At 65.7% G+C, this 24,544-nt stretch overlaps 2 protein-coding genes across 4 annotated transcripts; one reads left to right on the forward strand and one right to left on the reverse strand.

Annotated features, from left to right (window-relative positions):
• Nucleotides 1-1,139: 1,139 nt before the first annotated feature.
• On the reverse strand, nt 1,140-19,806 carry FURIN (furin, paired basic amino acid cleaving enzyme). Of its 3 annotated transcripts, none has more exons than XM_005511167.3 (16): nt 15,655-19,806; nt 12,242-12,585; nt 9,277-9,375; nt 8,551-8,646; nt 7,880-8,008; nt 7,600-7,676; nt 7,206-7,294; nt 6,832-7,004; nt 5,683-5,895; nt 5,354-5,454; nt 5,134-5,237; nt 4,832-4,949; nt 3,694-3,873; nt 3,478-3,602; nt 2,883-2,999; nt 1,140-2,811 (listed from the first exon to the last, which is right to left on the reverse strand). In XM_005511167.3, the coding sequence occupies exons 2-16, from the start codon at nt 12,419-12,421 to the stop codon at nt 2,243-2,245; spliced, it is 2,370 nt and encodes a 789-aa protein (XP_005511224.1). In that variant the 5' UTR covers nt 12,422-12,585; nt 15,655-19,806; the 3' UTR covers nt 1,140-2,242. The 3 variants fall into 3 exon arrangements, with proteins under 3 accessions (XP_005511224.1, XP_064932990.1, XP_064932989.1); XM_065076918.1 differs by lacking the exon at nt 15,655-19,806 and adding an exon at nt 15,108-15,317; XM_065076917.1 differs by lacking the exon at nt 15,655-19,806 and adding an exon at nt 14,620-14,788.
• A 103-nt stretch (nt 19,807-19,909) lies between these two features.
• On the forward strand, nt 19,910-24,226 carry MFAP1 (microfibril associated protein 1). Its single transcript, XM_065076933.1, has 9 exons — nt 19,910-20,131; nt 20,208-20,427; nt 21,020-21,149; nt 21,434-21,621; nt 22,085-22,193; nt 22,266-22,426; nt 22,600-22,759; nt 23,358-23,447; nt 23,558-24,226. The coding sequence occupies exons 1-9, from the start codon at nt 20,053-20,055 to the stop codon at nt 23,738-23,740; spliced, it is 1,320 nt and encodes a 439-aa protein (XP_064933005.1). The 5' UTR covers nt 19,910-20,052; the 3' UTR covers nt 23,741-24,226.
• The last annotated feature ends 318 nt before the right edge of the window (nt 24,227-24,544 follow it).

Here is a 24,544-nt window from a genome sequence, read left to right on the forward strand (position 1 = left end):
TTCCCTGGGAGCCCTGACCGCTGTGGCAGCAGGAAGGTCTCCCTGGGCCACACCACAGCTCACCCAGTTTCACATCCTCCACTGCCGCCTGCAGAGCCTGGCAGGGCCGCGGCTTCTGCCTGCCCCCGGGCAGGACCTGTCCCTGCAGCCCCCACGGCGGTGGTCACCTGCCCCCCACCCACAAGCTTGGACATGCAGCCCTGTGTCCAGGGCTGACAGGGACCTGTCCCCAGCCTGGCGAGAAAAGGAAGAGCTGTCGGAGCAGTGCCTGCAGCCACCGGCACTGCAACGCACTCCCAACCACACCAAGCTGCTGCAGACACAGGTGCAACAAGGCCAAGGGCTCCGCAGAGCAGCTGCCATGTGAGCAAGCACAGCCCCACAGACCCTCCCAGGGAGCTGGGACCCTGCAGGGGCTTAGTGGGGCTGGAGTGGGTCCCAGGTCCAGCCTCAGGGCTCCCCGAGGGGGTCCATGCTCCAGCTGTGGGGATGCTGGACGTGGGCATGCTGGACACAGGGGTGCTGGACATGGGCGTGCAGAGTGGGAGCTCAGCTGATCCCAGGCTGTGGTGCAGGGGCTCAGCCCACGTGCTCTAGGAAAGGGGTGTAAGTTCCCCTCAGGTACCCCACCCACTGCACTCACCACAGCTGGTTCCAAAATTAGCTCCCATCTCTGCAGGTTCCAGATAAGCAGCTGGTTCCCATTGCTCAGGTGAGTGGGCTGGTCCCTGTCCTGGTGCCAAGTCCCCACCATGTCCCCAGACAGCAGCCCCTGCTGAGCACCAGTTCCTGCCCACAGCCTGGGCCGGGCAGCATCTGGCTCTGGGGGGCTCTTTACCTCCTGGGGGGCCTCTCTGTCCTGACTGCGGGCTGGGTGGAGACCCGGCCCTGCATTATCCTGCAGCCACACCATGGTGGGCTCCTGCCTGCACAGCTGTCACACACCCCAGCAAGCTGCCCCTGCCTCAGCTGCAGGCAGGGCTGCAGGCAGGGCCCCGGGCCCGCTCCTGTGGCTGTGGAGGGATGAGAGGACCTACAGGCCCAGGGCAGCAGCAGGGGGTGACAGACCCCGACCCTGATGCTCCTGCCCCGCAGCCAGGCTGCCATCCCAGCACACAGAGCACAGGCAGCAGAGCTGGTTTGCATAGTTCTGAACATTTAATAACTCAGTCTCTCTAGCGTTATATCCACATCCATTAAATTAAAAACAGGCTCAGGAGGCAGCTCCTGGCTGATTAAATTACAAGAAAAAATTACTGTGCACCAAAAAGTTATTATAGAAAAATAGTCCTGTGGCCCCTGGCCGGCAGCTCCGTCCGCAGGGGCCGGGGCTGGCGGGAGCCCGTGCCACAGCCCCGGTGTGCAGCGGCGGACGGCGAAGGGGCTCGCGGCACCGGCCCCCAGCCCGCGGGGAAGGGGCAGCGTGGGCAGGCGGTGCCGGGAGGGGGCTCCAGCGGGGAGCAGAACGGATTGTCACCAAGTGGGGGCAAGGCACATCGGGGGGCAGGGGTGTGGGGGCTGCAGGGACGCCGGGCTCTGCCCAGCACAGGCAGGGTGCAGGCAGAGCCAGGGCAGCGCAGGCACCAGCACTGCCCAACCGCCCTGGCCAGCAGCATGGGGGCAGCCCCACGGAGCGGGGTCTGTGTGAGGGGGTCTCTGCCTGCGGGGGCTGAGCCCTGGGCACAGGGAAGGGGCTGCTCTGCCCCACGCACTGGAGCAGGGGCTCCTGTGTGCGCCACAGGCAGCCACAGTTGCGTTGCGATGTGTGGGCAGCGGGCAGGCAGCAGCGCTGAGGCCTGGCCATTATTGCTGTTGAAGGGCACAGGTGGGGTGGACAGGCCCTCGGGGCAGCGGGGAGCTGGGCGCAGGCAGAGGCCCAGGGGTGCCGAGGGCAGCAGGGGGACGCTGTGCTGCAGGGGGGCTCAGGGCAGTGACAACCCAGGGAGCCCCAGCTCATGGGATGCCCTGCAACAGCCACCTGCCTGGGGTAGGGGACGCAGCTGCCAGCACAGGGCCAAGAGAGATGGTGCAAGAGTGGGACGGTGCCGAGCCGGGGACGGTGCTGGCAGAGCCGTGCCCAGCAGCCCAGGCCGGGGCTGGGGGACAGTGCTGGCAGATGGGGAGCCCTGGGCTGCTGCGCTGTGGGAGAGGATGGGACAGGGACAGAGTCTGGGGCCCCTCGGCCTCGCCTGCCCCGGCCCCGCGGTGCTGGGCAGGGAGGAGGGAGGGGCGGGAGGGCTCATCAAAGGGCACTTTGGTCTCTGATGAAGGCAGTCCTCTCGCTGTGCGCCTCGTTCTCCTCACCGTCCGACTCCGAGGGGCCCTCCTCCTGCCAGATGTCAGAGGGAAGCCCCTTGTAGGAGATGATCCCACTGTCCAGGGCGTAGACCTTCACGCCCCGTAGGCTGAAGCCTGAGCGTGCCTGCAGCACCAGGAAGACAGTGACGAATATGATGACAATGAGGACACAGCTGAGGCTGGCAATGAGGACGGGCAGGTTGGCTGCAGAGGGGGTCTCGGCCAGCCCCTCGCTGTCTGCCAGGGCAGGGGACGCGCGGCTGCTCTGTGTCTGGTGGGAGCAGGAGAGGTCCAAGCTGCTGAAGTGCGAGTGTGCGGGGCAGGTCAGGCACTGGTTGGGGCCAGGCCCCGCGCAGGTGGCGCAGGAAGGGTGGCAGGGCAGGCAGAGCTGGGGGGCGATGGGCTCCACGCTGTTCTCCAGGCTGTAGTGCGTGCTCTGGACACCGGGTGCAAAGCCGGGAGGGCAGTGCTTCAGGCAGCTCTTCTGGTGCAGGTAGTAGCCCTCCTCGCAGACTGTGGAAACACAGGGTCAGCGTGGCCAGTGGGTGCCCACGCCCCCATCCCCCTTCCAGCCCCGCACTCACCCACACAGGTCTGGCTGGGGGTCAGGGTCTTGCAGCCGCTGCTCTCCAGCTGGTTGGAGAGGCTGGGGGACTCAGTGGCGGTCCCGTACAGCACGAGCGTGAATTTGGTCAGCGTGCCTGCCACAATACAGGGTGGGAAACAACATGGGGTGAGAAGCACCAACACGGGGTGAGGAGCAACAACACGGGGTGAGGAGCAACAACACCTGCAAGGCCACCCATGCTGGGGACAGGTGCAGGGAGGGGGCCTGCACTGGTCCCCACCACGGGTTGTCAGGGACAGGGGGGCTGTGCCCACTGCCTGGAAGATGCCTGATACGGGATCCTGTCCCTGCGCAGGGCTGCTCACAGAGCGGGGGGGCCAGGCTGGCTGGCATGGGGTCACCTGCTGCCCCAGAGCCCCGCTGCCCTTGAGCAGCTGTATCCCCTCCCACATGCCCAGCTCCAGCCTCCCTCCTTGGTCACTGCAAAGCACCCGAGCTGCCAGCATTCCCCTCAGGCCAGGGGCACTGGGGGACACCAGGTGCCCACGCTGTTCTTGCTCCTGTGCTGGGCTGAGGGAGGCAGCGCGGAGGTGAGGCCGGTCCAGCCCTACCGTAGTTGTTGGCGTCACTGGTGTTCTCGATCTCCAGCACCCATTCCCCGGATGGGTCCTCATCCCATGAGTGTGTAGTCATGAAGGCCCAGTCATTGAAGCCATCGGCTGAGAAGTCGTGGGGCCTGGGCAAGAGGGGACAAAAGGTGAGTGCTGGTGCCCTGCAGACCCACATGTGCCAGCCCAGGCCTCGGGTCCCCCCGGCCCAACACATACCTGGCAGCCAGGAGGGTGGAGCGGGTGCCCATGGGGCTGACTAGGTGGATGGCCAGGTCCCCGCGCCGGTTGTAGGACAGTGTCAGCCTGGCCTGCGCATGCTCCAGCCGGCTGATGTAGTTGGCTTTCCCCAGGCAGGCGTCCACCTTCCGCCGCACCTCCAGGCGCTTCCCGATGTCCCTGCCCAGGACAGGCAACAGTGAGCCCAGTCCCAGCCTGGGGACACACAACAAGGCGCCCTGGTCCCCACACTTCACTCTGGGGCTTCGCAGCTGCCCTGGGAACCGGGTGCTGTGCCCCAGGGTGGCTGGAGCCAGAGGCAACTCGGCAGCGGCTTTGGGGCCCCTCTCCATCCCAGACAGCGTGCGGGCAGCAGACGGGGAGTACAGGCAGTGGACAAGGTGCAGGCAGCACACGCAGCAGACGGCCCTGCCCTGGTTCCCGGGTGTGGGGAGGTTGCTCTGCCCACACGCCCTGCCCAGTGCTGCCTCCCCGCTCGCAGTCTGTGCCAGCCCTGAATGGGCCCTTTCTTCCCCCACTGCAGGGCCAGCTCCACCCTGAATGGCGCAGCCAGGGACAGGACAGACGTGGTTGTCCCCATCCCACTGCTCATGTGCAGCTCTCCCCACTCCAGGCCAGCCCTGGTGCCAGTGCAGGACATGGGTCACAGGGAGGGGAAGGGCTGGTCGCGGTGGCTTGGGCAGGGCCCAGCCCTGGCTCCCTCCATGCCCAGGGACGTCCCCCGAAGAGCCCTGGGGAGCGTCTGTCCGCACACGAGACTCGGCACATGCTGCACTGTGGCAGCCATGGCCAAGCCGAGTAAAAGGAGCTTCTGTCCAGCCCTGAAAAGCCCCTCTGTCTGGGGATGAGTTGTACTGGCGGCTCCCAAACCGCAGCATCCCAGCCCAGCCCCAGCAGCAGTGGGCAGGCACAGCAGCTGATGTTGGTGCTGGCTGAAGGCACCTTTCCCGGCTCTCCCCAAGCTCTCCCTGGTGGACGGCCTGGGGTGCCAGGAGCAGCTCAGCCCCACAGATCCTCCCCACTCCCAGCCCTAGACTCAGAGGTGCTCAGGCTTCAGCGCGGGACCGTGTACAGGGCAGATGCGCGGTGATGCCCCCCTGGGCTCACCAGCCCTTACTTGGGCTCCGTGAGGACATCGATGACACATTTCCTCTGAGGTCCCACTGTGGTCCAGTTCTTGGCCAGGCTGACCATGGCCCCAGCGTCCAGCAGGCCGTAGCCGTACGAGTGGCTGACTGCAGACAGAGAAGACAGAGACGGGGTCAGCACCACTCCTGGGGCCCCCAGGGGACACACGTGCCTTGGCGCATCATGTGGCTCGTGGGGCCTCCTGCCTCTTCCAGCCCCCTGGCTGCCGGGGTGCTCTACCCCAGCACCCTGGGAACGGGAGACCCTGTTCCATCCCTGACACCCCGGTACCTTTGCGGCCGACGCCGTTGGTAACCCAGTCGTTGGCATTGAGGTGAGCCGGCTTTGACGTATGCACCACCAGGTGCTGCATGTCCCGCCAGGTCAGGTTCTTGCTGCAGGGAGACATGGGGCTCAGGCACCGGCACCTCCCAGCCCTGGTGGGTCTCTGGTGCCCTTTGGGGCTGGCGCAGCCTTCCCCAGCACAGCCTAATGCTGTGCCCACCCTTACTTGGCTTCCAGGGCGAGGGCGATGATGCCCGCGGCCAGGGGCGCCGAGGCCGACGTCCCTGTGTGCGATTCAGTGCATTTCTGCCGGAGGTCAGTCGTTACCTGCAAGGAGGAGTGCGGGGGTAGAAGCCACTCGGGGACCAGGGCAGGCAAGGCAGAGCCTCCATGCTCGAGTTTCTCTCCCGAAGCCCCAAACTCAGAAGCCCCAGAAGCAGCCAGCGGCGGCACCGTGGCCAAGCAGGGCCAGTCCTGCTCCCAGCACCGTGGCCCACTTGGCTTTGGAGGGCCGCCCCGACGCCCTGGCCCACAGACCCCCCAGCCCCGACTCACAATCTGCTTCTCATTCTGGTTGCCGCTGCTGTAGGTGGTGGCGAGGGTGGATGAGCAGGCCTCGCTGTACCAGGGCACGTTGCCGTACTGCGTGGTGCTGCTGATGGACAGTGTGTAGATGCTGTTGGTGTAACCGTCACAGTTGCAGCTGTCGTGCTCGCGGCCCCCGTTCCCGGACGCCCAGACGAAGATGGAGCCCAGCCCCCCTCGGCCCTAGCAACAGAGGCAGGGTGAGGGTCAGCGCCGGCGGCATCGCACTGCTGTGGGCTGAGTACCACAGCGGACGGTGGACAAGGGGACGGTGCTGGCCCCAGGGCTCTTCTAGCCTGAGCAGGAAAGTCTGAGCAGATGCAGCCGGGACAGTGGGGGACAACAGGACGTCACCGGTCAGACGCTGGCCTGGGCGCCCGGCACCGCCAGCCCTCAGCACTGCCACGCCCAGGAGATGCCATGGCATCTCTGCAGGAGCTGCCCCAGCAGGTCTGGCACTGCCCAGCGGGAGCTGTGCCAAAGGTGGGCTTCCAAAAACCCCATGTCTTTTGCTGTTCAGAAATCATCACCCAGGCTGGCTCTGCCCAGATAGGATTTGCAGCTGCCTGGCCCCGCTGCTGGAGCTCGGCACAGTAGCCCCAGCCGGCTGCTCAGCACCAAAAGCCGCAGCCGCGCTCACAGCGTGTGACAGCGCTGTCATGGCACCCAGGGCGGGTCTGCCTGCATGCCCTGCACAACACGCGTCTTTCCACGTGTCTGAACCCCGCAGGCTGCACCATGGCCACAGCAAGGCACCGGCTGCACCCACAGTCCTCGGGGCTGGGAAAGGACGGGCGGAGGGTGAGTGGCTGGGCCCAAAGTGAGGCAGGGACCAGCAAAGGCCTCCAGACCACAGGGAGGGACTGTCCCATGCAGGACTGAGCGGCTGCTCCCCGAGCAGGGAGGACAGAAAGGTTAGATGCGCCCTGCCCAGGAGGAGCCCTGACTCAGCTATAGCACAGGAACAACAGGAAAAACCAACAGAGCCTGATCCTGGAGATGGGCTGGAACAGATGGCTCATCCCGAGGGCCGGGACAGTGACTGGGCAGGTAGAGCAAGGGACACCCAGGGGAAGGGTAGGAGCTTGGCCAGCACTCCCAGCACACTACCCTGCTCACCTGGCTGACCCCGCGGAAAAAAGCCTCCTCCGCCAGCCGCGCTGGGCCATCCACTGTCTTGCCGTCATCCTCGGGGCCCCAGCTGGCACTGTAGATGTGGATGTGGTTGGGGTTGAGGCCCAAGGAATGGGCCTCCACAGCGTCTGTCACTTCCCCGTCCAACATGCGCACACCTGGGGCCGGAGAGCAGAGGTCAGGACAGGGGACGGGGCAGGGCAGCGAGAGCCCCGGCCAGCACTGCCCTGTGCCACGGGCTGCCACAGGCTGTGTGTGACTGGCCAGCAGGTTGACACCCCAGCACAGCCTGCTCATCTGCCGTGGCACCACGGAGCCAGTGCAGGCTCTGCTTTCAGTGCAGGGCAGGGCACACCCACCTCCGATCCTGGCATTGTACGCCACGCCGACACCGCAGATCCCGTTGTTTGCCACGGCAGCAACTTCCCCGGCGCAGCGCGTGCCGTGTCTGCAGTGGAACAGCACCAAGCACATTCAGATGGGGCACAGGGAGCACAGGGCTGGACACTGGCAGCCAGAGAGAGCAGTGCCCAGGCTGCCTCCTGCCCTCCCAAACAGGGCAGCCGAAGGCTCCTGGGGCTCCCCAGCCCACCCTCCTGCTCCAGAGGCAGCCCCAAAGGATGCTGCTGGCACCAGAAAGAGGCTCTCTCCATGGGGGAGAAGTGAGCCGCCACCCCATCCCCTCCCGCCTTCCCTAGAGCTGGTGCTGTGTCCCTGCGTCACTGGGCTCTGCCGCCCCTGCCTCTGCCTCACCTGTTGTCGTTCATCTGTGTGTAGCGTGGCTGTGGGTCGGGGTCCTGGTCGTTGACATCAAAGCTCGCCCCTGGATCCTGGAACACAGATCTGGCAGTTGAAGACCATCTACTGTGGCCACCGAGACCCACTGCCATGCCTGTGCTCTGTGCCCCTGGGCTGGGTGCTCTGGTCCTGCCTCCACTGCTCTCCTCCATGTCCCACCACGGCAGGCACCAGCACGGATGGTTCCCCGGCACACCACCCGCGGCACCACCCTGTGGCATCGCCCCGCACTCACGTAGTTGCCCTCCAGGTCAGGGTGGTTCTTCTCGATGCCGTCATCCAGGATGGACACCACAATGCCCTTGCCCGTGTACCCCTGCGCCCAGGCCTGTCGCACGTTCAGGTCCCGCTGGTTTGTGTTGTACTGCCAAGAGAGGCCCTGGCAATAGGTGCTGCGCCCAGCTGCTGGCACTGCTGTGGGGGGCCAGACCCCCGGCTGTGAGGGCAGGTGACAGGCAGCCCCACCCTGCTCTGCTGTGGTGGGGACAAGGAAACCCCAGGGATCACGGGTACAGAGGGCTGGCATGGCGGCCAAGGAGCACTGCTCCGAAAGGAGACCGAGCCCCAGACTGTGCTGGGGCCCCGCAAATGCAGCTCCCTCTGTAGACCTCAGCCCCAGTCCCGCAGCGCAGACAAGCACAGCACAGACCCCGCTCCTGGACCAGATCAAAGGCTGTGCCCCCAGCCCAGGCCCAGCTCCCCCCTCCCCGGCAGGGAGTCGCAGCTCCACCAGCTCAGCCTCTTTCCCTCCCCCGCTGTCCCCAACACAGCACCAGGCAGCTCCCCAGGTCTTCCACCTCCCTGCCATCAGCCTGGCTGGCAGAGCTGCCTGACAGCCGTCCATCATCCCCAGAACCTGCATCCGCTGCCCTGCAGCTGCCTGCTCCCCTCGCACCCAGCACTCACCAGGTACCACTGCTGCGGGAACTTGGGGTCCGTGGGCTCCATGAACACGTCTCGCTTGGTCCTGCGCTTTGCCACCTGCTGCTCCAGCCACTGCACCTGGGGGCAGAGAGGCCATGGGGCTCTCGCACCCGCCTCGGCCACTCATGCCATGCCAGCAGCCCCCAGGCCCTGGCCAGCTGGCTGCCTGGAGGGGCTGCCCCCAGACACATCACAGCCTCTGACCCCGCCAGAGCCACTGCAGCATCAGACTGTTCCTTCTGGCCCCAGCTGCCAGCCAAGCCGGGTGGCATTGCCATGTGTCCTGTGACAGGCTACGCTCCAGCAGAGCAGGCAGGTCAGGGCACAGAGCTCTGCCGAGCAGCCGGCTCTGCCAGCGCCATGACACGCCATGCACCCTGCCAGTGCACCGAGTCCTGGGCTGGAGCCGGAGATCATGGCAGGGCAGCCACACCACCATGCTGGGACCCGGCACTGCCCTGCACACCCTGCCTGTGTGCGAGGACAGAGCGGAGCAGAGGCTGCCCCACACCCTGGGGTCACAGCCCACAGGATGGTGACACTGGTTCTGCCAAACCCTGCCCTTCCTGGCTCCGTGCTGGGCTCCCACCTGGCTCTGCCATGGGCTCTGGTGCAAGGGGCTGGTTCCAGGCAGCTCAGCACTGGCTCACGGGCTATGTGCGGCTGCTGGGGGCACAGCTAGACCCCACTGGGCCCCCCTCCACATACCTGCGGCTCCCTGGCCAAACGGCTGTGCCAGGACTGGTGGGGCGAGAGGGAACGCTTCACCACGCCGCTGTGCCGGAAGTGGTAATAGTCACCAAAGATCTGCAACAGAGCAAGGAGCAGGATTGACAGGAGAGCCCCATCTCCTCAGTTCCCCATCCCCCCACCTGCAAACCCGAGCTGGGGCTGCCACAGGCAGGCTAGGCCACCCCAGAGTGGTTGCTGGGGCCAGTGTCTGGGTGCACAGAACAGGATCTCCAGCAAGGGGCTGAGGCAGTTGTGGAGACCTTGGGGACATAGTGACATGACCTCAGACAGGAGCAGCCCCAGCCAACGAGCTGAGCCCCAGTGCAGCTCACACACACGGAGACAGCCCGGCCGGGGCAGGATGGAGCTCAGCAAAGCCTGACTGGCCAGGAGGCCATGCAGCTGCCCAGACAGTTATTTTTAAACCCCAAATCCTCTCCAGCACTCTAATTTCCTTACGCCCTCCTGCAGGTCCCCAAAGCTGGCCAAGGCCCAGGAGCTCCCAGCCCAGCAGCCAAGCACCCGCCCTGCCCCGCTGGGAGCCACAGAGACGGAGCCGCAGCCACAACGCTGCGGGGACACGGGGAGAGGACATCTCGCCCTCCACTGCCCAAGGCTGCCGCAAAACAGTTTGATTGCAGTTAACGAGCTCCCTCAGGCTTATCAGAGCTCTGCAGATGTGCCACCAGCCCAGCCAGCCAGGAGCCAGCGTGTGGAGCAGGGAAAGGTGCACCCGTTGCGCAGCACCCTCAGCACTGCCAGCATCACTGGGACAGACACAGGCCTGTTCCCCACATACCACAGCCCCCAGCAGCTCAGAGTACCTGGGAGGTGCTGAGGCAAAAGGCTCTGCTCTGCGCTGGCAGAGGGGAAGGGAGCTGCAGGCTCGCTGTCCTCCCCAGCATCCCCACATCTCCTGGGCTGAGGACAGGGCCTGATTGTTCCCACAGGCGATGGCGGCTTGGTCTGGTCATCCATGGGTTCAGGTCTGCAGAGTCACTGTGGTGCAGCAGTAGCCAGCTGGCCCACACACTCCCACCCTGATCCCCACATCCCTGTCCTCAGTGAGGGCAGATCTGCCCCCTGCCCCGTGTGTCCCCCACAGGGAGCGGTGCCAGCTCAGCCCTCCTGCCCCAACCTCCTGCCATGGTTCATGGCCACCCCAGCCAGCCCTCTGACCCACACCCACCCAACACTGTCCTTTGGGTCCCCCTCAAGGCCACTGGCACCAGACGTGGGCCATGGAACCTCTCTGTGGGAGGCACCACTGGCCCAGGGTCTGCCTAACCCCCAGCCCTGCAGGGAGCACAGCAGGACAGCCCGGCTGGCAGACAGTGTCCAGAGCCCAGTGCGACCAGGATCCACTCCGATAAGGGCCCTGGGGGCCCCTCACTGGGGCACTGCCAGAAGCAACCAGTCCCCACTCCAGTCTGGCTGCTGCATCCTGTCCCAGTGGCTCAGCCCCCGAAAAACGGCCCAGCAGCTCCCGGAGGGAAAGCCCAGCTCTGCGGGAGCAGGCGGCCAGCCCAGCCCCATCCCACGGCACAGACACCACGATGGGCTCCAGATGGGAGAAAATGTGCCCAGCCTAGCCTCGTCCCACGCTACCCGTGGGTCTCTGCCTGCAGGTGCTGCCCCGCCGACAGCTCAGCGGGCTGGCAGAGCCAGGGAGAGGTGCCAGCCCCTGGAACAGGACGGATGGCACAGTGAGAAGGTGGGTGCTGCCAGGCAGAGCTGGCATAGAACCATCACGGCTCCTGGGAACAGACCCCAAACAGGGCCGGGCTCCTCACCAAGGCACGGGCCTCGCATGGCCCGACAGGCAGCCCTGGGCTGGGAGGACACGGCCCAGAGCCCCGTGGCCCTCGGCCCTGGGACCCGGCATCACAGTGTGCCGGGAAAGGCTGATGGCACCTCAGTGCAGGGCTGCTCTCAGGCAGCAGGACCAGACACCCTGCGGCTGCAGGGACAGCCACCTTCCCACCCCCCCACAGCAGCTGCTCGGCCAAGGTCCTGACACCGCAGCACCAGTTGTGCAATTTCCTCTGGGATTTTTCCCTGCGCTTCCTTCCCGCAGAGCCAGCCCACCCCGGGAGCACCGTGCTCTCAGGGCAGCAGACCCCCGGCACAGCACAGCATGGGCTCGGCTCTGCCAGTGCCAGCCTCCCCTTGCTGGAGCAGGGCCCATCCAGCTCCCCGTGCCTGTGGGAGAGCCTGGGGAGCCAGGCCCTGCTGAGGCTGCCAGGAGGAGAGTGCCACAGAGCTCCTCGCACTGGGGACAAGGCCAGGAATAGCTGGGACCGCAGGGAATACAAGTGGCCCTGGTTCCTCTGCCATCACTCCATCCTCCCCAGCCCACTGCCAGGAGGTGCCGGCCCAGCACAGCCACATGTGCTGCATCGTCCCCGCACGGGCTGAGGGCAGAGAGCCGAGAGCAGTGGGGACCTGGGATATGCCTGCTGTGACGGCAGCTCTGGGCTGAGGACACGTGGTTGCTGTCAGACCAGCTGCTCTGGGGACACCCCAGGGTGCTGCCGCTGCCCAGTGGTGCAGAGGCCATGCCACGCCAGGCAGCTCGCTGCAGGAGCACTGGCAGCAACAGGGAGCCCTCCCCTGCTCTGCCACTGCAGAGCACCCCCAATTTCCTCACACTGGGATGGGCCTCTCCCCCTTCAGCCCACAGAGCGTGCCATGCCGTGCCACCAGACCGGCCGGCCGGTGGGAGAGGGCCTGGCAGCATCCAGCTAAGGACCGACGACTGCCCTTGGATCAAGCAGTGGATGCTGGGAGGCTGCAGCAAACAGGCACAAATGCAGCAGCCATGCTGCCAGAAAAAGCAGCCCCTGAGCAGGCTCCAGGGCCGAGCCCTGTGCCAGCCCAGACAATGGCAGAGCCAGCAGAGGACACAATTTCCGCAGGGAGAAGGAAGTGTGGGACTTACCGGGCCCAGGTTGAGGAATCCATGCTTCCTGGCCAGCCTGTCAGCCTCCTGGGGCCCCGCGGGGACGAGCACGGCCCAGGTGTTGGTGTAGATACGTTGGGCCAGCACCTCCTGGGCCAGGAGAGTGAGGGCAACCACCAGAGTCCAGAGCAGGAGCAGCGAGCAGGGCCTCAGATCCATCAGAGTATCGGGGTTCCTCTGGCTGGGGAGCAGGAGGGTCCTGGGAGCGGTGGGTCCCCCTTGCGTCAGCACCCCAGGGTGCGCCGGCCTCTCCGCTCAGCCCCAGAGAGCATGGGGACCAGCCTGCGGCAGCCGGGACAGGCCGTCTGGAACAGCAGCACGATCTGCGGAGAGACCCAAGAGTCAGGCCCAGGGGCGCGTCTCTTCAAACCCAGAGTGCTCAGGCTCCACCAGGCCAAGCCACAGCTCCAGCACCAGGCAGAGACCCTGGCACATGGCACCACTTCCCACCACAGCTCACAAACGGCCACGCAAGACCTTGGACCCCGAGGAGCGGCTATGCGGGGTGGCCCAGCACGGAGCTGCTGTTTACCTTCCCTATTGCCCAATGCATACTTATGCTCCGTGCTTACAAACAGGGAGACAGTGGGAGGGAGAAGGGCGCCAAAGGAGGCAGGAGGCATGGCCAGGGAAGCTCCACAGTGGGCAGGAGCCCCTTCTCCAACCGGGAGGGGACCATTGGGGCACGGGGCTGGGAGCAGCCAGGACAGGATGCCGGCCTCTCCAGTCCCAAGGGCACACCGGAGATGTCCCCAGATGCTGCACGAGGGACCCCAGCTAACTGGGAGGCTGGAAGTAGGAAGACCAGGGAGAGCAGAGCACCAGCACCTCCACAGCCAGCGAGCAGGCGGTGCCTGGTGGCAGTGCTGAGCACCGTGCTGCCTGTCACTGTCAGCAGCTCTGCTCTGCCCTTCCTCTGGAGCACAACATGGTGACACCGGTGTGACTCATCTTCACAACAGACAGAGAACCAGCACAGGGATCAGGAAAAGGGCCATTCCGTCACCTCCAGCATGCACCCAGGGACTGGCATGCGGGGATGCACCCTGCCGGAGGGCAGACATGAGAAGCTGGGAAGGTGGGTGGGGAGTAGAGCAGGGAGAACCCACCCAGCACAAACAAGCCCAGGACAGGACAGCACCGGTGTGAGCTCCAAGCACAGAGATGCAAAGGGTCCCTGAAATATCCGGTCATGTTTCAGAGATAGTGGGGAACGGGAGAACCGGCAGTGCTCAGCGGAGCCCCATCCCCTTCTGCAAGCAGCGGCCACAGCGAGCAGGGAGCCTGTGGTGCTGCCAGTGAGGAGAGCAGCTCCTGGCAGCTGCCAGAGACCCCACCGCAGGCTGCAGCATGGACAGTGCCGCGATTCAGGCAGCTGCAGCTCCCCTGGCGACCAGACCTCAGCCGGCTGCAGGCTTGGCCACCCTGTCAAGGGACCCAGAGCCACACGCACACGCCAGAGGCTGGATCAGAGCGTCCCAGATTGGGCCAGGGCCCACAGTTTCCAGTAGGAAAAGCTCCTGGAGCACCCAGGGAAGGGGAAAAGCTGCCACGTGAAGAGGGACAGCAGCACGCACAGCACAAGGGGACTCTGCCACAGCCAGCCTCTGTGCCAGCACCTCGGCCCTGCCGCAGGTGCCAGTGCCAAGCAGCCTCCCCCACCTTGCTGGCCCCAGAGACAGCAGCCACCACGCTCCCCGGCAACGACCGCTCCACGTGGGGACACGGCTGCCGTGCCCCCTCCCCAGCTCCGGCACCTAACACCAGCTGCGCCAGCACAGCCGGCCCGGCTGGCTCCCTCTGGCCAGACACCACAGCTCTGCTGCACCCCGGTCCTGCCCAAAACCTCGGCCCGTCCCTGGGGCAGGAGGGAGAACAGGGGCAGCGGGACAGCCCCGGGCTGGGCCGGCCAGCCCACACAGCGCGGTGTGAGGGGGTACAGCACCGCCGACCAACGCTCCCGGCTCCCCTGAGCAGGACACTGCCCGTGGCACCGGGTACACGGCGGCAGCCGGGACCCCCCGGCCCCGCCGGTGGCCCCACAGTCGCGGCCGAGCCCCGGGGCTGCGAGGGCGGCCGGGCCGGGCTGGCTCCGCGGGGCGGCGGGACTGGGCCCGGCCCCCTCCTGCCCTCGGCTCCGGCCGGCCCCGCCGCCAGCCCAGCCCGCTCCCGCCGCCCCGGTGCCGCCGCACACGGCCTCTGCTCCCGGGCCCGCCCGCCCCGAGCCCGGGGCTGCCCAACTGCCGCGGCGCCACCGGCCGCCCCCGCCCGGGGTCCGTTCCGGCTGGGCCACCCCAGCTGTCAAACCGCCGGCGCCGACGGGTCGAGCCCTCCCGGCCGCGTCCCCTGGCCCTTACCGCGCGGCCTGCCCGCTCCCGTCCCGCCGGCGGCCGGGCCCGTCTGGCGGCGGCGCCGCGTCACGCCGCGGGGCGCCCGGAGCGCCCGCCCCGGAGCCGGGCCCGGCCCAGGCAGGGGAGGCCGGGGCGGCCCGGCGGGGCCGCTTGTTTACGCCGAGCAGCTGTCAGCGCCGCCCCGCCCGCCACCGGCCCGCACCGACACACCGGCCCCGCGCGGCCCGCCCCGGCTCCGCTCGGCGGCGCAGCCCGGCCCGGCCCGGCGCGGCACGGCCGCCGCTCCGCCGGGCGCCGCCGGATGCCGTCACCGCCGCCCGCCCCGCCCGCCGCCGCCGAACCGGCGCCGCCAGCGCCCCGCGCCCGGCTTCCCCGGGCACCCCCGCACCCCGCGAGAACCGGGGCCGCTCTCCCCCGGCCCGGCCTGGGGAGACCCACCCGCGGCTGGCACCGGCCATGGCCGGGGCTCGGCACAGCCTCTTCCCGGTACCCACCGGCGCTGCGCGTGCGGCCAGAGTGGGGCAGCTGGATCTGCCCGGGAGAGCCTGGACCCCCTTGGGCGCCAGCACCGACGGGGTGCAGGGGCGCCCACAGAGAGGGGCACCCCAGGACACCTCGTCTCGCATCCCCGCACAGCAGGCACGGCGGGCAGCTGGTGGATCTGCAGTGGGGCTGGCGGGACACAACCGCAGCGACTGGTCCAGCCCCAGCACTGCCAGAGCGGGGCTCCTTGGCCCAGCTGGCAGCAGCGCTGGCCTCCCGTGACATCCGTACTGTGGCGGCTGCCGCCTGGGCCAGCGCACAGCAACCGGACAAACTGTCTGGAAAGAAGCAACACAAGGAAAATCCACCCAGTTTCGGGTTTCAGGACAGAGACTTCCACCGAGGAGAGAAGGTGAGAAGTGAATTGTGGTTCATCACAGCTTTGGTCATTTGTAACAAACAATATGCTTTTGTCTCTCACATGCACAGGATCATGTCAAGAGCAACGCCAAAGCCAGGGCAAGAGCACAAAGCAAAAGCAGCAGAACCCAAACTGACCTGAATCCTCCGCACCTCAGCAGGGTCTGGGCAGCCCCGGGTCCTACAGCTCCTTACAGAGAAAAGGAAGTCACTCGGATATCATGATGGAGATCATGAAGCACTAGCAATCGCACAGGAAACAGTCACCTTGGTAACTGAGATGCTGAGAACAGCCCAGAAAATCTGGCACATGGCAGGTTTTTCTGTTAAACTGGGTTACTTCTGCAGGGCAGGCACCCGGCTGCAGCGTTCCCAGGCCAGGCCCACCTGGGTGCCCGGCCTCTGAACCACCACGGGGGCTGCCATACCCCAGGACCCCGTGTGGGCCCGAGGGGGCCCTGGCTCCCCATGGACACATGGCACTTACCCTAACCGCCGTGGCCTAGTCAGGAGCTGTCCCTGGCAGACCCTGGGCGCACAGCCCAGCCCAGGGAGCCCTGCCGAGATATATGGAGGGCACGTGTGCCAGGGGCAGGTCCCGAGCCAGACCCTGGCCTGGGGAGGGCGGTGGGCGGGCTGGCTGGCTGCCCCCGCCTGCTCTTCAGATGCCTCATGTAGGCGCTGGCAGCCGTGCCTGGGCAGGTGACAAGTTGCTGCACCTGGCGCCTGTGACATGTCATGCTAGGGAGAGGAGCTGACAAAAGGCCCTTGTCATGGTGGCTTATCTGGGTGCCACAGGGCGTGTGGACAGGAAGAACCTCTTACATAAACTGCTTGCGTTGGACCCGCACACTGACCCGTGCCTGCCAAAGACAATGCCTGTGATGGGGACACCAGGCTGCAGGACAAAGCTACAGAGAACAGGATCTGCTTTCAGGGAACCCCGGGGCTGGGAGGGAGCAGAGAGCAGGACCACCAGGCTGGATCCAAACGGCTGCTGTCCCCCCACTTCACGGGGCTGCTCAGCATCACTCTCCTTGGCCACTTAGGGGGCAGCGAAGGGGTGAAGCAGGAACTGCAGCCACATCCACCAGGATCACAAACCCTCCTCTTGGGCATTTAACCATCTGAGCCATCGCTTGCAGGTATCTGCACACGCCAGGAGCTGGCCTGGAGCGGCTGCTCTGTGCAGTGCTGTCCCGCACACCAGCAGCACACTGAGCGCCACCCAGCAGCTCTCAGTGAGGTCTGTCCTGCCCGGCCATGGCCACTGCATCCCCACAGCCCACGCCATGGCACAGACACCCGCGCTCCTCCGCACCAAGCACGCTGTGCCGCATGGCCTGGCACTACACGACAATCAATAGAAACCAACTTTCATGGAAAAATCAGGTCAATTTTTGGCTTTCGGGTTGCAGAGATTGCACAAGCTCCAACAGTGACGCAACTGCCCATCTGCCCAAGAGTTCCGGGAGGCAGAACAGTGGTGGGGCTGCACCCCTGCCCGCAGGCACCTCAGGAGCGTGGGGACACAGCACGACCGCAGCCCCGGCAGAGCAGGGAGCCAGCAGAGGAAGGGCAAAACACTGAAGAAAACAAAACAGGCAACAGCGACAGCCAGAGGGACCAAATCAATAATAAAACATTTCCCTGCAGCACAGCACCCGCTCTGCCCCCAACGCAGGCTGGCACAGGGCTGAGCCTGCAGCCCTGCAGCTGTGCTGCACACACATATCCCCACTCCCACCCCCTATCCTGAAGCTCAGGTCACAGTCCCCTTCACCTGGAGTGTCCCTGGCCCCTCTCCTCTGCTCCCCTCACTGCTGGCAGGTTCCTAGGAAGGCCCCCGTGCCCCGGGTGCTCACAGGGTCCCACCAGCCAGAGCAGCTCCCTTCCCAGCCCCGCTCCCAGACACAACATCTCACTGTGGTCACACGCGGGGGACACGACGCCCGGCGCGAGCAGCCTGACCTTGCTCTGCGGTACAGCTGCAGACACAAACAGCAACGGCTCAGGGTAATTCTGTAACTTTATCTGCTGTTGACTTTGTCATCAGCAGCTGTAGCACTGCCAAGGTATCAACCCACAGCACTGCCCGTGCATTGCGTTCCACCATCACCTGTCCCCCTACCACAGCAGCTCTGCACATGCAGAGACACCTTTGCCTGGCCCCAGCACCACAAGGTGCGGGCAGCACTCGGGGGGCTCCACACAAGCGATACACACAGAACACAAGTACACGTGTGCAGGGAACACCAGGCAGTGAGCCCACCCTGGCCCTCAGCAAGAGCTGTTTTCTCAGGGCTCTGGTGGGCTGGGAAGGGGGTGCATACAGACCCATGGATCTCTCCCCAGTGGTGCATACCGACACAGACACAGGAATGCCCCAAGCTGGCAGGCACAGGTTCTCACCAGCACAGTGTCAGGGCACCAAGGAGCAGCCAGGCCATGCCAGGCACTGGCCATGCCCTGGGCTGGCTCCCGGGAACGGGGGCTCAGCTGTCCACCCCGCAGAGTCGCTGCACAGGGGAGAGGGGTCTGCCATGTCCCCAGGGTCCCGGTATGGGCAGGAGCAGAGCCACAACACCCCCATGCACCCCACGCCACGACAGGCACTGCAGGGCTGAATCTCCCACAGCTGCCACTGCTCAGACATGCCGGTTTCTCCGGCTGGGCTGTGCCTCTCGTGGGACGTAGGCGGAAGGGACATGTTGCAGGCTCAGGGCTGCTCCTCGTCAGGCCAGTGACACCCGCAGTCGCGGAACTGAGCCGGGCTGTAACAACATTTCCCTGTTTGCCGAGGAGTTTAGCTTTGCTTCACCTGCGCAGGACATGATGTGCTTTGTGTGCAGCTCCCAGCCGCCCTTCAGCTGGCATGTCCGATTATTCCTGAGTCGTGTCCCAGCTCACTCCTCGCCAGGGCGGCACAGGACTTGTTAGGCGGGAACACTCTGTGACAACCCTCACGATTAACATGTCACCAGATGACCCAATGCAGAGCAGGAGCAAAAAATGTTGTCTGCGTGTAGCGGACAGAAACACCCAAACAAGCTCTGGCTTACCCCTGGGCGAGGCTGCAGAGGACCGCGCGTTGCTGCAGAATTACAAAGCTCTGATGCCTTGGCCACAGAGGCAAACCACAGACACAGGTCACCAGGGCGGCCCCACCGCACCCCGGGGTGTCCCAGCTGCAGTGGGAGGGGCTGAGGGGGTCCCTGGGAGAGCCCCCAGCTCTGCAAGGCCTCAGCGCAGGAACGAGGTGTTCAGGACAGTGGGAGGTCCAGCAGGGAGACCCCCAGCACCAGCACCAGGCCCATCCTGCATGGCCATGGTTCCAGCAGCGTGGGGTCACAGCCCGGGCTGGCCCTGGGCCCTCTGTTCCCCAAATCCCCCTGCGCTGGCGGACTTCCCCACAGCTAAAACCTCTTCCTCTCTTTCAAGAAGGTGGCACAGGATGGCAGAGGTGGCTGCGGCCGCTTGTGACAGAGTTCTGCCCAACTTCAAGTGAAATCTGATCTGCAGCTGTGCCAGCGCAGGGGCAGCTCGTGGAACCAAAGCTCTGCCCTTGCTTCCCTCTGCACAACCTCGGGGCTGACGTGTGCTGGTGTGGGCAGCCACGGCCCGATGGAAAACCCCTCTCACCTGCCGCGAACCAACCGCAGCCCCAGCCCTTCCCGGCAGAGACGCCACCTCGCCAGTGCCACCGGGAAGCTCGGGGGCTCCCCCGCCTTGCGCCGCGCCGGCAGAGGCTCCTGCTGCCCCACGAGCAGCCCGGCCCGCGGCACCGGCCGCCCCACGGCTGCGGGGGACCCGTGTCCTCAGGGCCCGGGGGCCGGGCGGACGCGCTGGGGCTCGGCGGGGCCGGTGCCGGCACGGAGCGGGTGACGGGGCTCAGCCCCTCCCGGCGCAGGCAGCAGCCGCCAGCAGCCCCAGCTCAGCCCCGAGAGCGGCGGGGGCAGCTCCCGCACGGCGAGCTCCGGTAACGCTCCCGGAGCCGGGAGGCAGCAGGCGAGGCCGGGGCTGCAATGCCAGTGTCCCGGCCGATGCGGCACCGGCGGGACGCGACCGGAGGCCCAGGCGAGTGGCACCCCACACGGGGCTGGGCCGGGCGGCGGGACCATGCCCGGTGCTGCCCCCGCCCATGGGATCCGCCTGGCATCGCCGTGCAGTGCCGGCACCCCGGTGTGCGGGTAATACCGCAGGGAGAGGAGCCCTGCCCCGGCCGGGGGGAGCGCCCGGACACCGGGGACAGCCGGCTGCCCCTGCCCGCCCGCGGGGCTCGGGGCGGGGACCGGGCCCGGCACAGCCGGCAGCGCTCGGCGCGGCCACCGGCGCGGCCTGTCCCCGCCCCCGCAGCGGGGCCCGGGAAGTTACCCCACATCTGGCGTCACCTCCGGTCCTTCGCCGCACGCCCGGGGCAGCTTCCGCTTCCGGCGGAAGTGGAGCCGCAGTTGTTGTTCCGGGCGAGCGGCTCCGCGGAGCCGTTGTCAGCGGCCGCTGCTGCCCAGGCCCGTCCGGCCCGTCCCCGCCGCCGCCATGTCGGTCCCCAGCGCCCTCATGAAGCAGCCGCCGATCCAGTCCACGGCGGGCGCCGTGCCCGTCCGCAACGAGAAGGGTGAGTGTGCGGGCAGTGGCGGGGCCGGCTCGGCGGGGAAACGCGGCGCCGCGGCTGACGGCCTGGCCGCCCGCAGGTGAGCTCTCCATGGAGAAGGTGAAGGTGAAGCGGTATGTGTCGGGGAAGCGGCCCGACTACGCGCCCATGGAGTCCTCGGAGGAGGAGGACGAGGAGTTCCAGTTCATCAAGAAGGCGAAGGAGCAGGAGGTGGAGCCCGAGGAGCAGGAGGAGGAACTCGCCAACGACCCCCGGCTGCGGCGCCTGCAGAACCGCATCGCTGAGGACGTGGAGGAGCGGTGGGTGCTGCGGCAGTGCGGAGCCGCATCCCTGGCAAGGGCTGGGGTGGCCGGACCCCACTCTACCGCCCGGGCAGGAGGAACCACAGGAACACCGGGCAGAGCCTGGGCACACTGTCCAGGCAGCGTGGGGGAGTCTCTGACTGTGCTCACTGACATGCTGTACTGCGCATCAGGTGTTGGCTCTGCCCGGAGCTGCCCGTCCAACCCGCAGTCGCTGTTTGCCAGGGCACAGCCCCTTGTCCAGCTGCAGTCGGGGAATGTGAAAACAGGCTCCAAATGCTCTGCTGTGGCTCAGGATGGCAGGAAGAGCCAGTGGCACCTGCCACGTGCTCTGGGCAGGGAGTAACTGAGTGCTATTGGCACCCTCCTGTGGAGCTGCTGCTTTTGGTTCCAGAAACAGGGAGGTTTGCCCCGAGAGCTCCTGCCTGCTCGTGGCCAGGGAGAAGCCGCTGCTTCCAAGGCTCTGCAGCCTCCTGGGTGGGAACGTGGGGTCTGCCCGCGCACAGCCTTGTTAGGAACTGTTCACAAGTCAACTTCTCGCAGCCCCTTTGTGTTCAAAGTGCTGTCGTTTCACTGGGGTGTGTTGCAGGCTGGCGAGACATCGTAAAATTGTGGAGCCTGAAGTGGTTGGAGAAAGTGACTCTGAGGTGGAGGGGGAGGCCTGGCGTCTGGAGCGGGAGGACACAAGCGAAGAGGAGGAGGAGGAGATCGATGATGAGGTGTGCTTGCAGAGCCAAGTAACGAGCCGAGGAAAGCCCCTGAATGGGACAGGCCTGAACTGTGTGTCTGGTGGAGCTGGACAAGTGTCACAGCTGCTGGGACTTCACTGGTGGGTCACCGTCCTCTGTGTGGGACGGGATACCTGGAGAGGCCACCCTGCACCTGAAGGGACAGATGTATTGTCTCACAGCCAACGCTCCTGACACAACGCGGTTTGGACAGGAGGGTGGAGAGACGCGGTGGTGCGGCTGCTTGTCTGACTCCTCTCATTTGGCTCCATCAGGAGATCGAGCGTCGGCGTGGGATGATGCGCCAGCGAGCGCAGGAGAGGAAGACGGAGGAGATGGAAGTGATGGAGCTGGAGGACGAGGGTCGATCTGGAGAAGAGTCAGAGTCTGAGTCTGAGTACGAGGAGTACACGGACAGCGAAGATGAGATGGAGCCGCGTCTCAAACCTGTCTTCATCCGCAAGTACGTGACGCGGCCGTGCGGGTCGGACACGGGAGCTGAGGGCTGAGCTCTCTGAGGGCGTCTCTGCCGGGCCTCCTTCGCTGCGGGGCAGCGCAGTGGCAGGTGGTAGGCTGGCGGGTCACAGGTCGCAGGCTGGCGTGCGCAGTGGGGCAGTGTGGGGTGATCCGAGCACCCACAGCCCCTCCCCAGCTCTGGGGTCACCACAGGTCACAGCATGGTTTGCCGGAGTCCTCAGGCAAGTGCCAGGCAGTGGCACAGGGAGGGTGCTGGTGAGCTGTGCCCCACGGCCGGGGCTTGGTCACCCACTGCAGCCCTGGTGTGGGGACACTGGGCAGGGAGGGCCCTGGGACTGGGCCGGTCGCCAGGGAGGCGAGGGCTGGCAGTAGCCACGAGGCAGGAAGGCTCTACCAGCAGCCGGGCGTTGGTGGCGCCCGGGGAGGGCTGAGGCTGCGTCCTGCCACAGGAAGGACCGGATCACGGTGCAGGAGCGGGAAGCAGAGGCACTGAAGCAGAAGGAGCTGGAGCAGGAGGCCAAGCGGATGGCAGAGGAGCGGCGCAAGTACACACTGAAGGTGCGGAGGGGGGGCTGGGGGTGTGTGGGGACAGTCACCCCAGCAGCTAGCTGAGCCTAGTCCTTGCTGCAGATTGTTGAAGAGGAGGCAAAGAAGGAGTTTGAGGAGAACAAGCGCTCGCTGGCAGCACTGGATGCGCTCGATACAGATGATGAAAACGACGAGGAGGAGTATGAGGCCTGGAAAGTACGTGAGCTGAAGCGCATCAAACGGGACCGCGAAGAACGAGAAGCGTAAGTGTTATGTGCTTAAATGCGAGGCCGAGCCCCTAGGCAGCTCGGTCTGAGATGGGCCAAGTGCTCCGAGCCCCCCTGCCCTTACTCCCCATGGTCAGCGACAGATGGGACAGTGGTAGCTCACAGGGTGCTGGGTGAGCCAAGACCTCATGGGGTTTCTCTCCCCCCAGCATGGAGAAGGAGAAGGCAGAGATCGAGCGCATGCGGAACCTCACAGAGGAGGAGCGCCGCGCCGAGCTGCGCGCCAATGGCAAGGTCATCACCAACAAGGCGGTGAAGGGCAAGTACAAGTTCCTGCAGAAGTACTACCACCGTGGCGCCTTCTTCATGGTGAGTCTGCTGTGGGCTGCACGAGATGTGGGGATGGTTCCTCCCTGCTTGAGACTCCCATGGTGTCCTGAGGCCAGGGGCAACCCCTGCTCACCAGCGCCCTGGGACGGGGGTGCGCTGGGACAAGAGCTGGCCCTTGAGGCAGCGCAGGGCTGAAGTGAGGGGTGACGTGAACAGGGGCAGCTCTTGTGGAGACAGCAAGTGGTGACAGCGTGGTGGCGCTTCCAGGCACTGGCCATGAGCCCAAGCAGGACAGGCGCAGTTCGGCTGGAGCCAGCCCGCGCTGCTGCAACAGCGCATGTGAGGTTGAGGGTTCCCAGCCGAGGCAGCAGAGCTGTCCCTGTGCACTCATGGACCTGCCAGTGCTGAGCTGGCTCCATGGGGGCCACAGCTCTGGAAAAGTGGCCCAAGGGGACATGAGCATGGCTGCCAGGGGCAGGCCTGGGGGACAGTGCATGCATCTCCACCTTCGGCAGTATGTTAACGGGACTTCAGGCACCGCAGCAGCCCCAGCAGAGCAGCAACAGGGGTTTGCTGGTACCTCTGCCCCACTGCCACCCACCACTGGCACTGGCTGAGCAGGCTTCTCCTCTGACAGGATGAGGACGAGGAGGTGTACAAGAGGGACTTCAGTGCCCCAACACTCGAAGACCACTTCAACAAGACCATCCTGCCCAAAGTCATGCAGGTGGGTGTGCTGGCGAGGGCGCCAGCCTGCGTGCTGCACCGAGGGGTCGGGGAACAGCAGGTCCCTGTGCCCTCCCCAAGTGGCTGCTCACAAGCTCTTCTGCTCCCCAGGTGAAGAACTTTGGGCGCTCGGGTCGGACCAAGTACACACACCTAGTGGACCAGGACACCACATCATTCGACTCGGCCTGGGGCCAGGAAAGTGCCCAGAACACCAAGTTCTTCAAGCAGAAAGCAGCAGGTGTGCGCGACGTCTTCGAAAGACCCTCCGCCAAGAAGCGAAAAACCACCTAAGGCAGCAGACGGAGGGGGAGGGCACTTCCCTGCCAGCACCAGGACAGAAGGATGCTGTGCTGTGCAGGACTGTGGTTACAGGCCCTTTCTGTCCCCACGCCACACCTGCCCTTTTGACGCCGTGTCCCGCTCCCTGCGCTGCGCAGAGCTGGCACTCGCTGCCCAGGTGCCGCAGAGGACAAGGGCCTGACCGTGCTGCCCAGGCTGTGGCCACCCCAGTGTCCCACCACCAGCAGTGTCAGGGAGGCTGGGCAGGAGTAGCAACACCCCCGGCTCCAGCACACCGGACCCAGGAGGAACGAACAGACTTTTGTGCCTGTCTGCTCCACAGCATCTCCTGTTCACTTGTACTTTCCCTAGGGTCAGTTTGGGCCCTTTTTTGGTGCAGAACAGCGGTGACCCCATCTGCTCACCCTGGTTCTGCAGGCCTGGGATTTTCTACCTGTGGGGGAGGTTGGTTTGATTAAAAGTGGTTGTTTTCTTACACATTCTGGCCCTGACATCTGTGGAACGTACTGTCCTGCTCTGCACCCTCCTGTGAGCCAGCACAGGCTGCCACAGCCCAGGAGGTGCCAGCCCAGGGCAGCTGTCACTGCGCTTGGCTTGTCAGTGCTCCCTTGCGCTCTAGCCAAGCGCTGCAGTTCCCCGCACCAGAGCTGTGCTCCCCCAGGACAGGAAACAGGAGGTTGCTGCTGCTGCTTCTGGGAGGCAGCGCCGTCCCACAAGCCCCGTTAACAAAACTCCACATGTTTCCAGGGCCCGACAGCTCACCAGAGCAGGTAGTGGGGGTGCAGGCAGCTGCAC

This window comes from Columba livia, chromosome 11, assembly GCF_036013475.1.
Source record: "Columba livia isolate bColLiv1 breed racing homer chromosome 11, bColLiv1.pat.W.v2, whole genome shotgun sequence".
In the NCBI taxonomy this organism is placed as follows: domain Eukaryota; kingdom Metazoa; phylum Chordata; class Aves; order Columbiformes; family Columbidae; genus Columba; species Columba livia.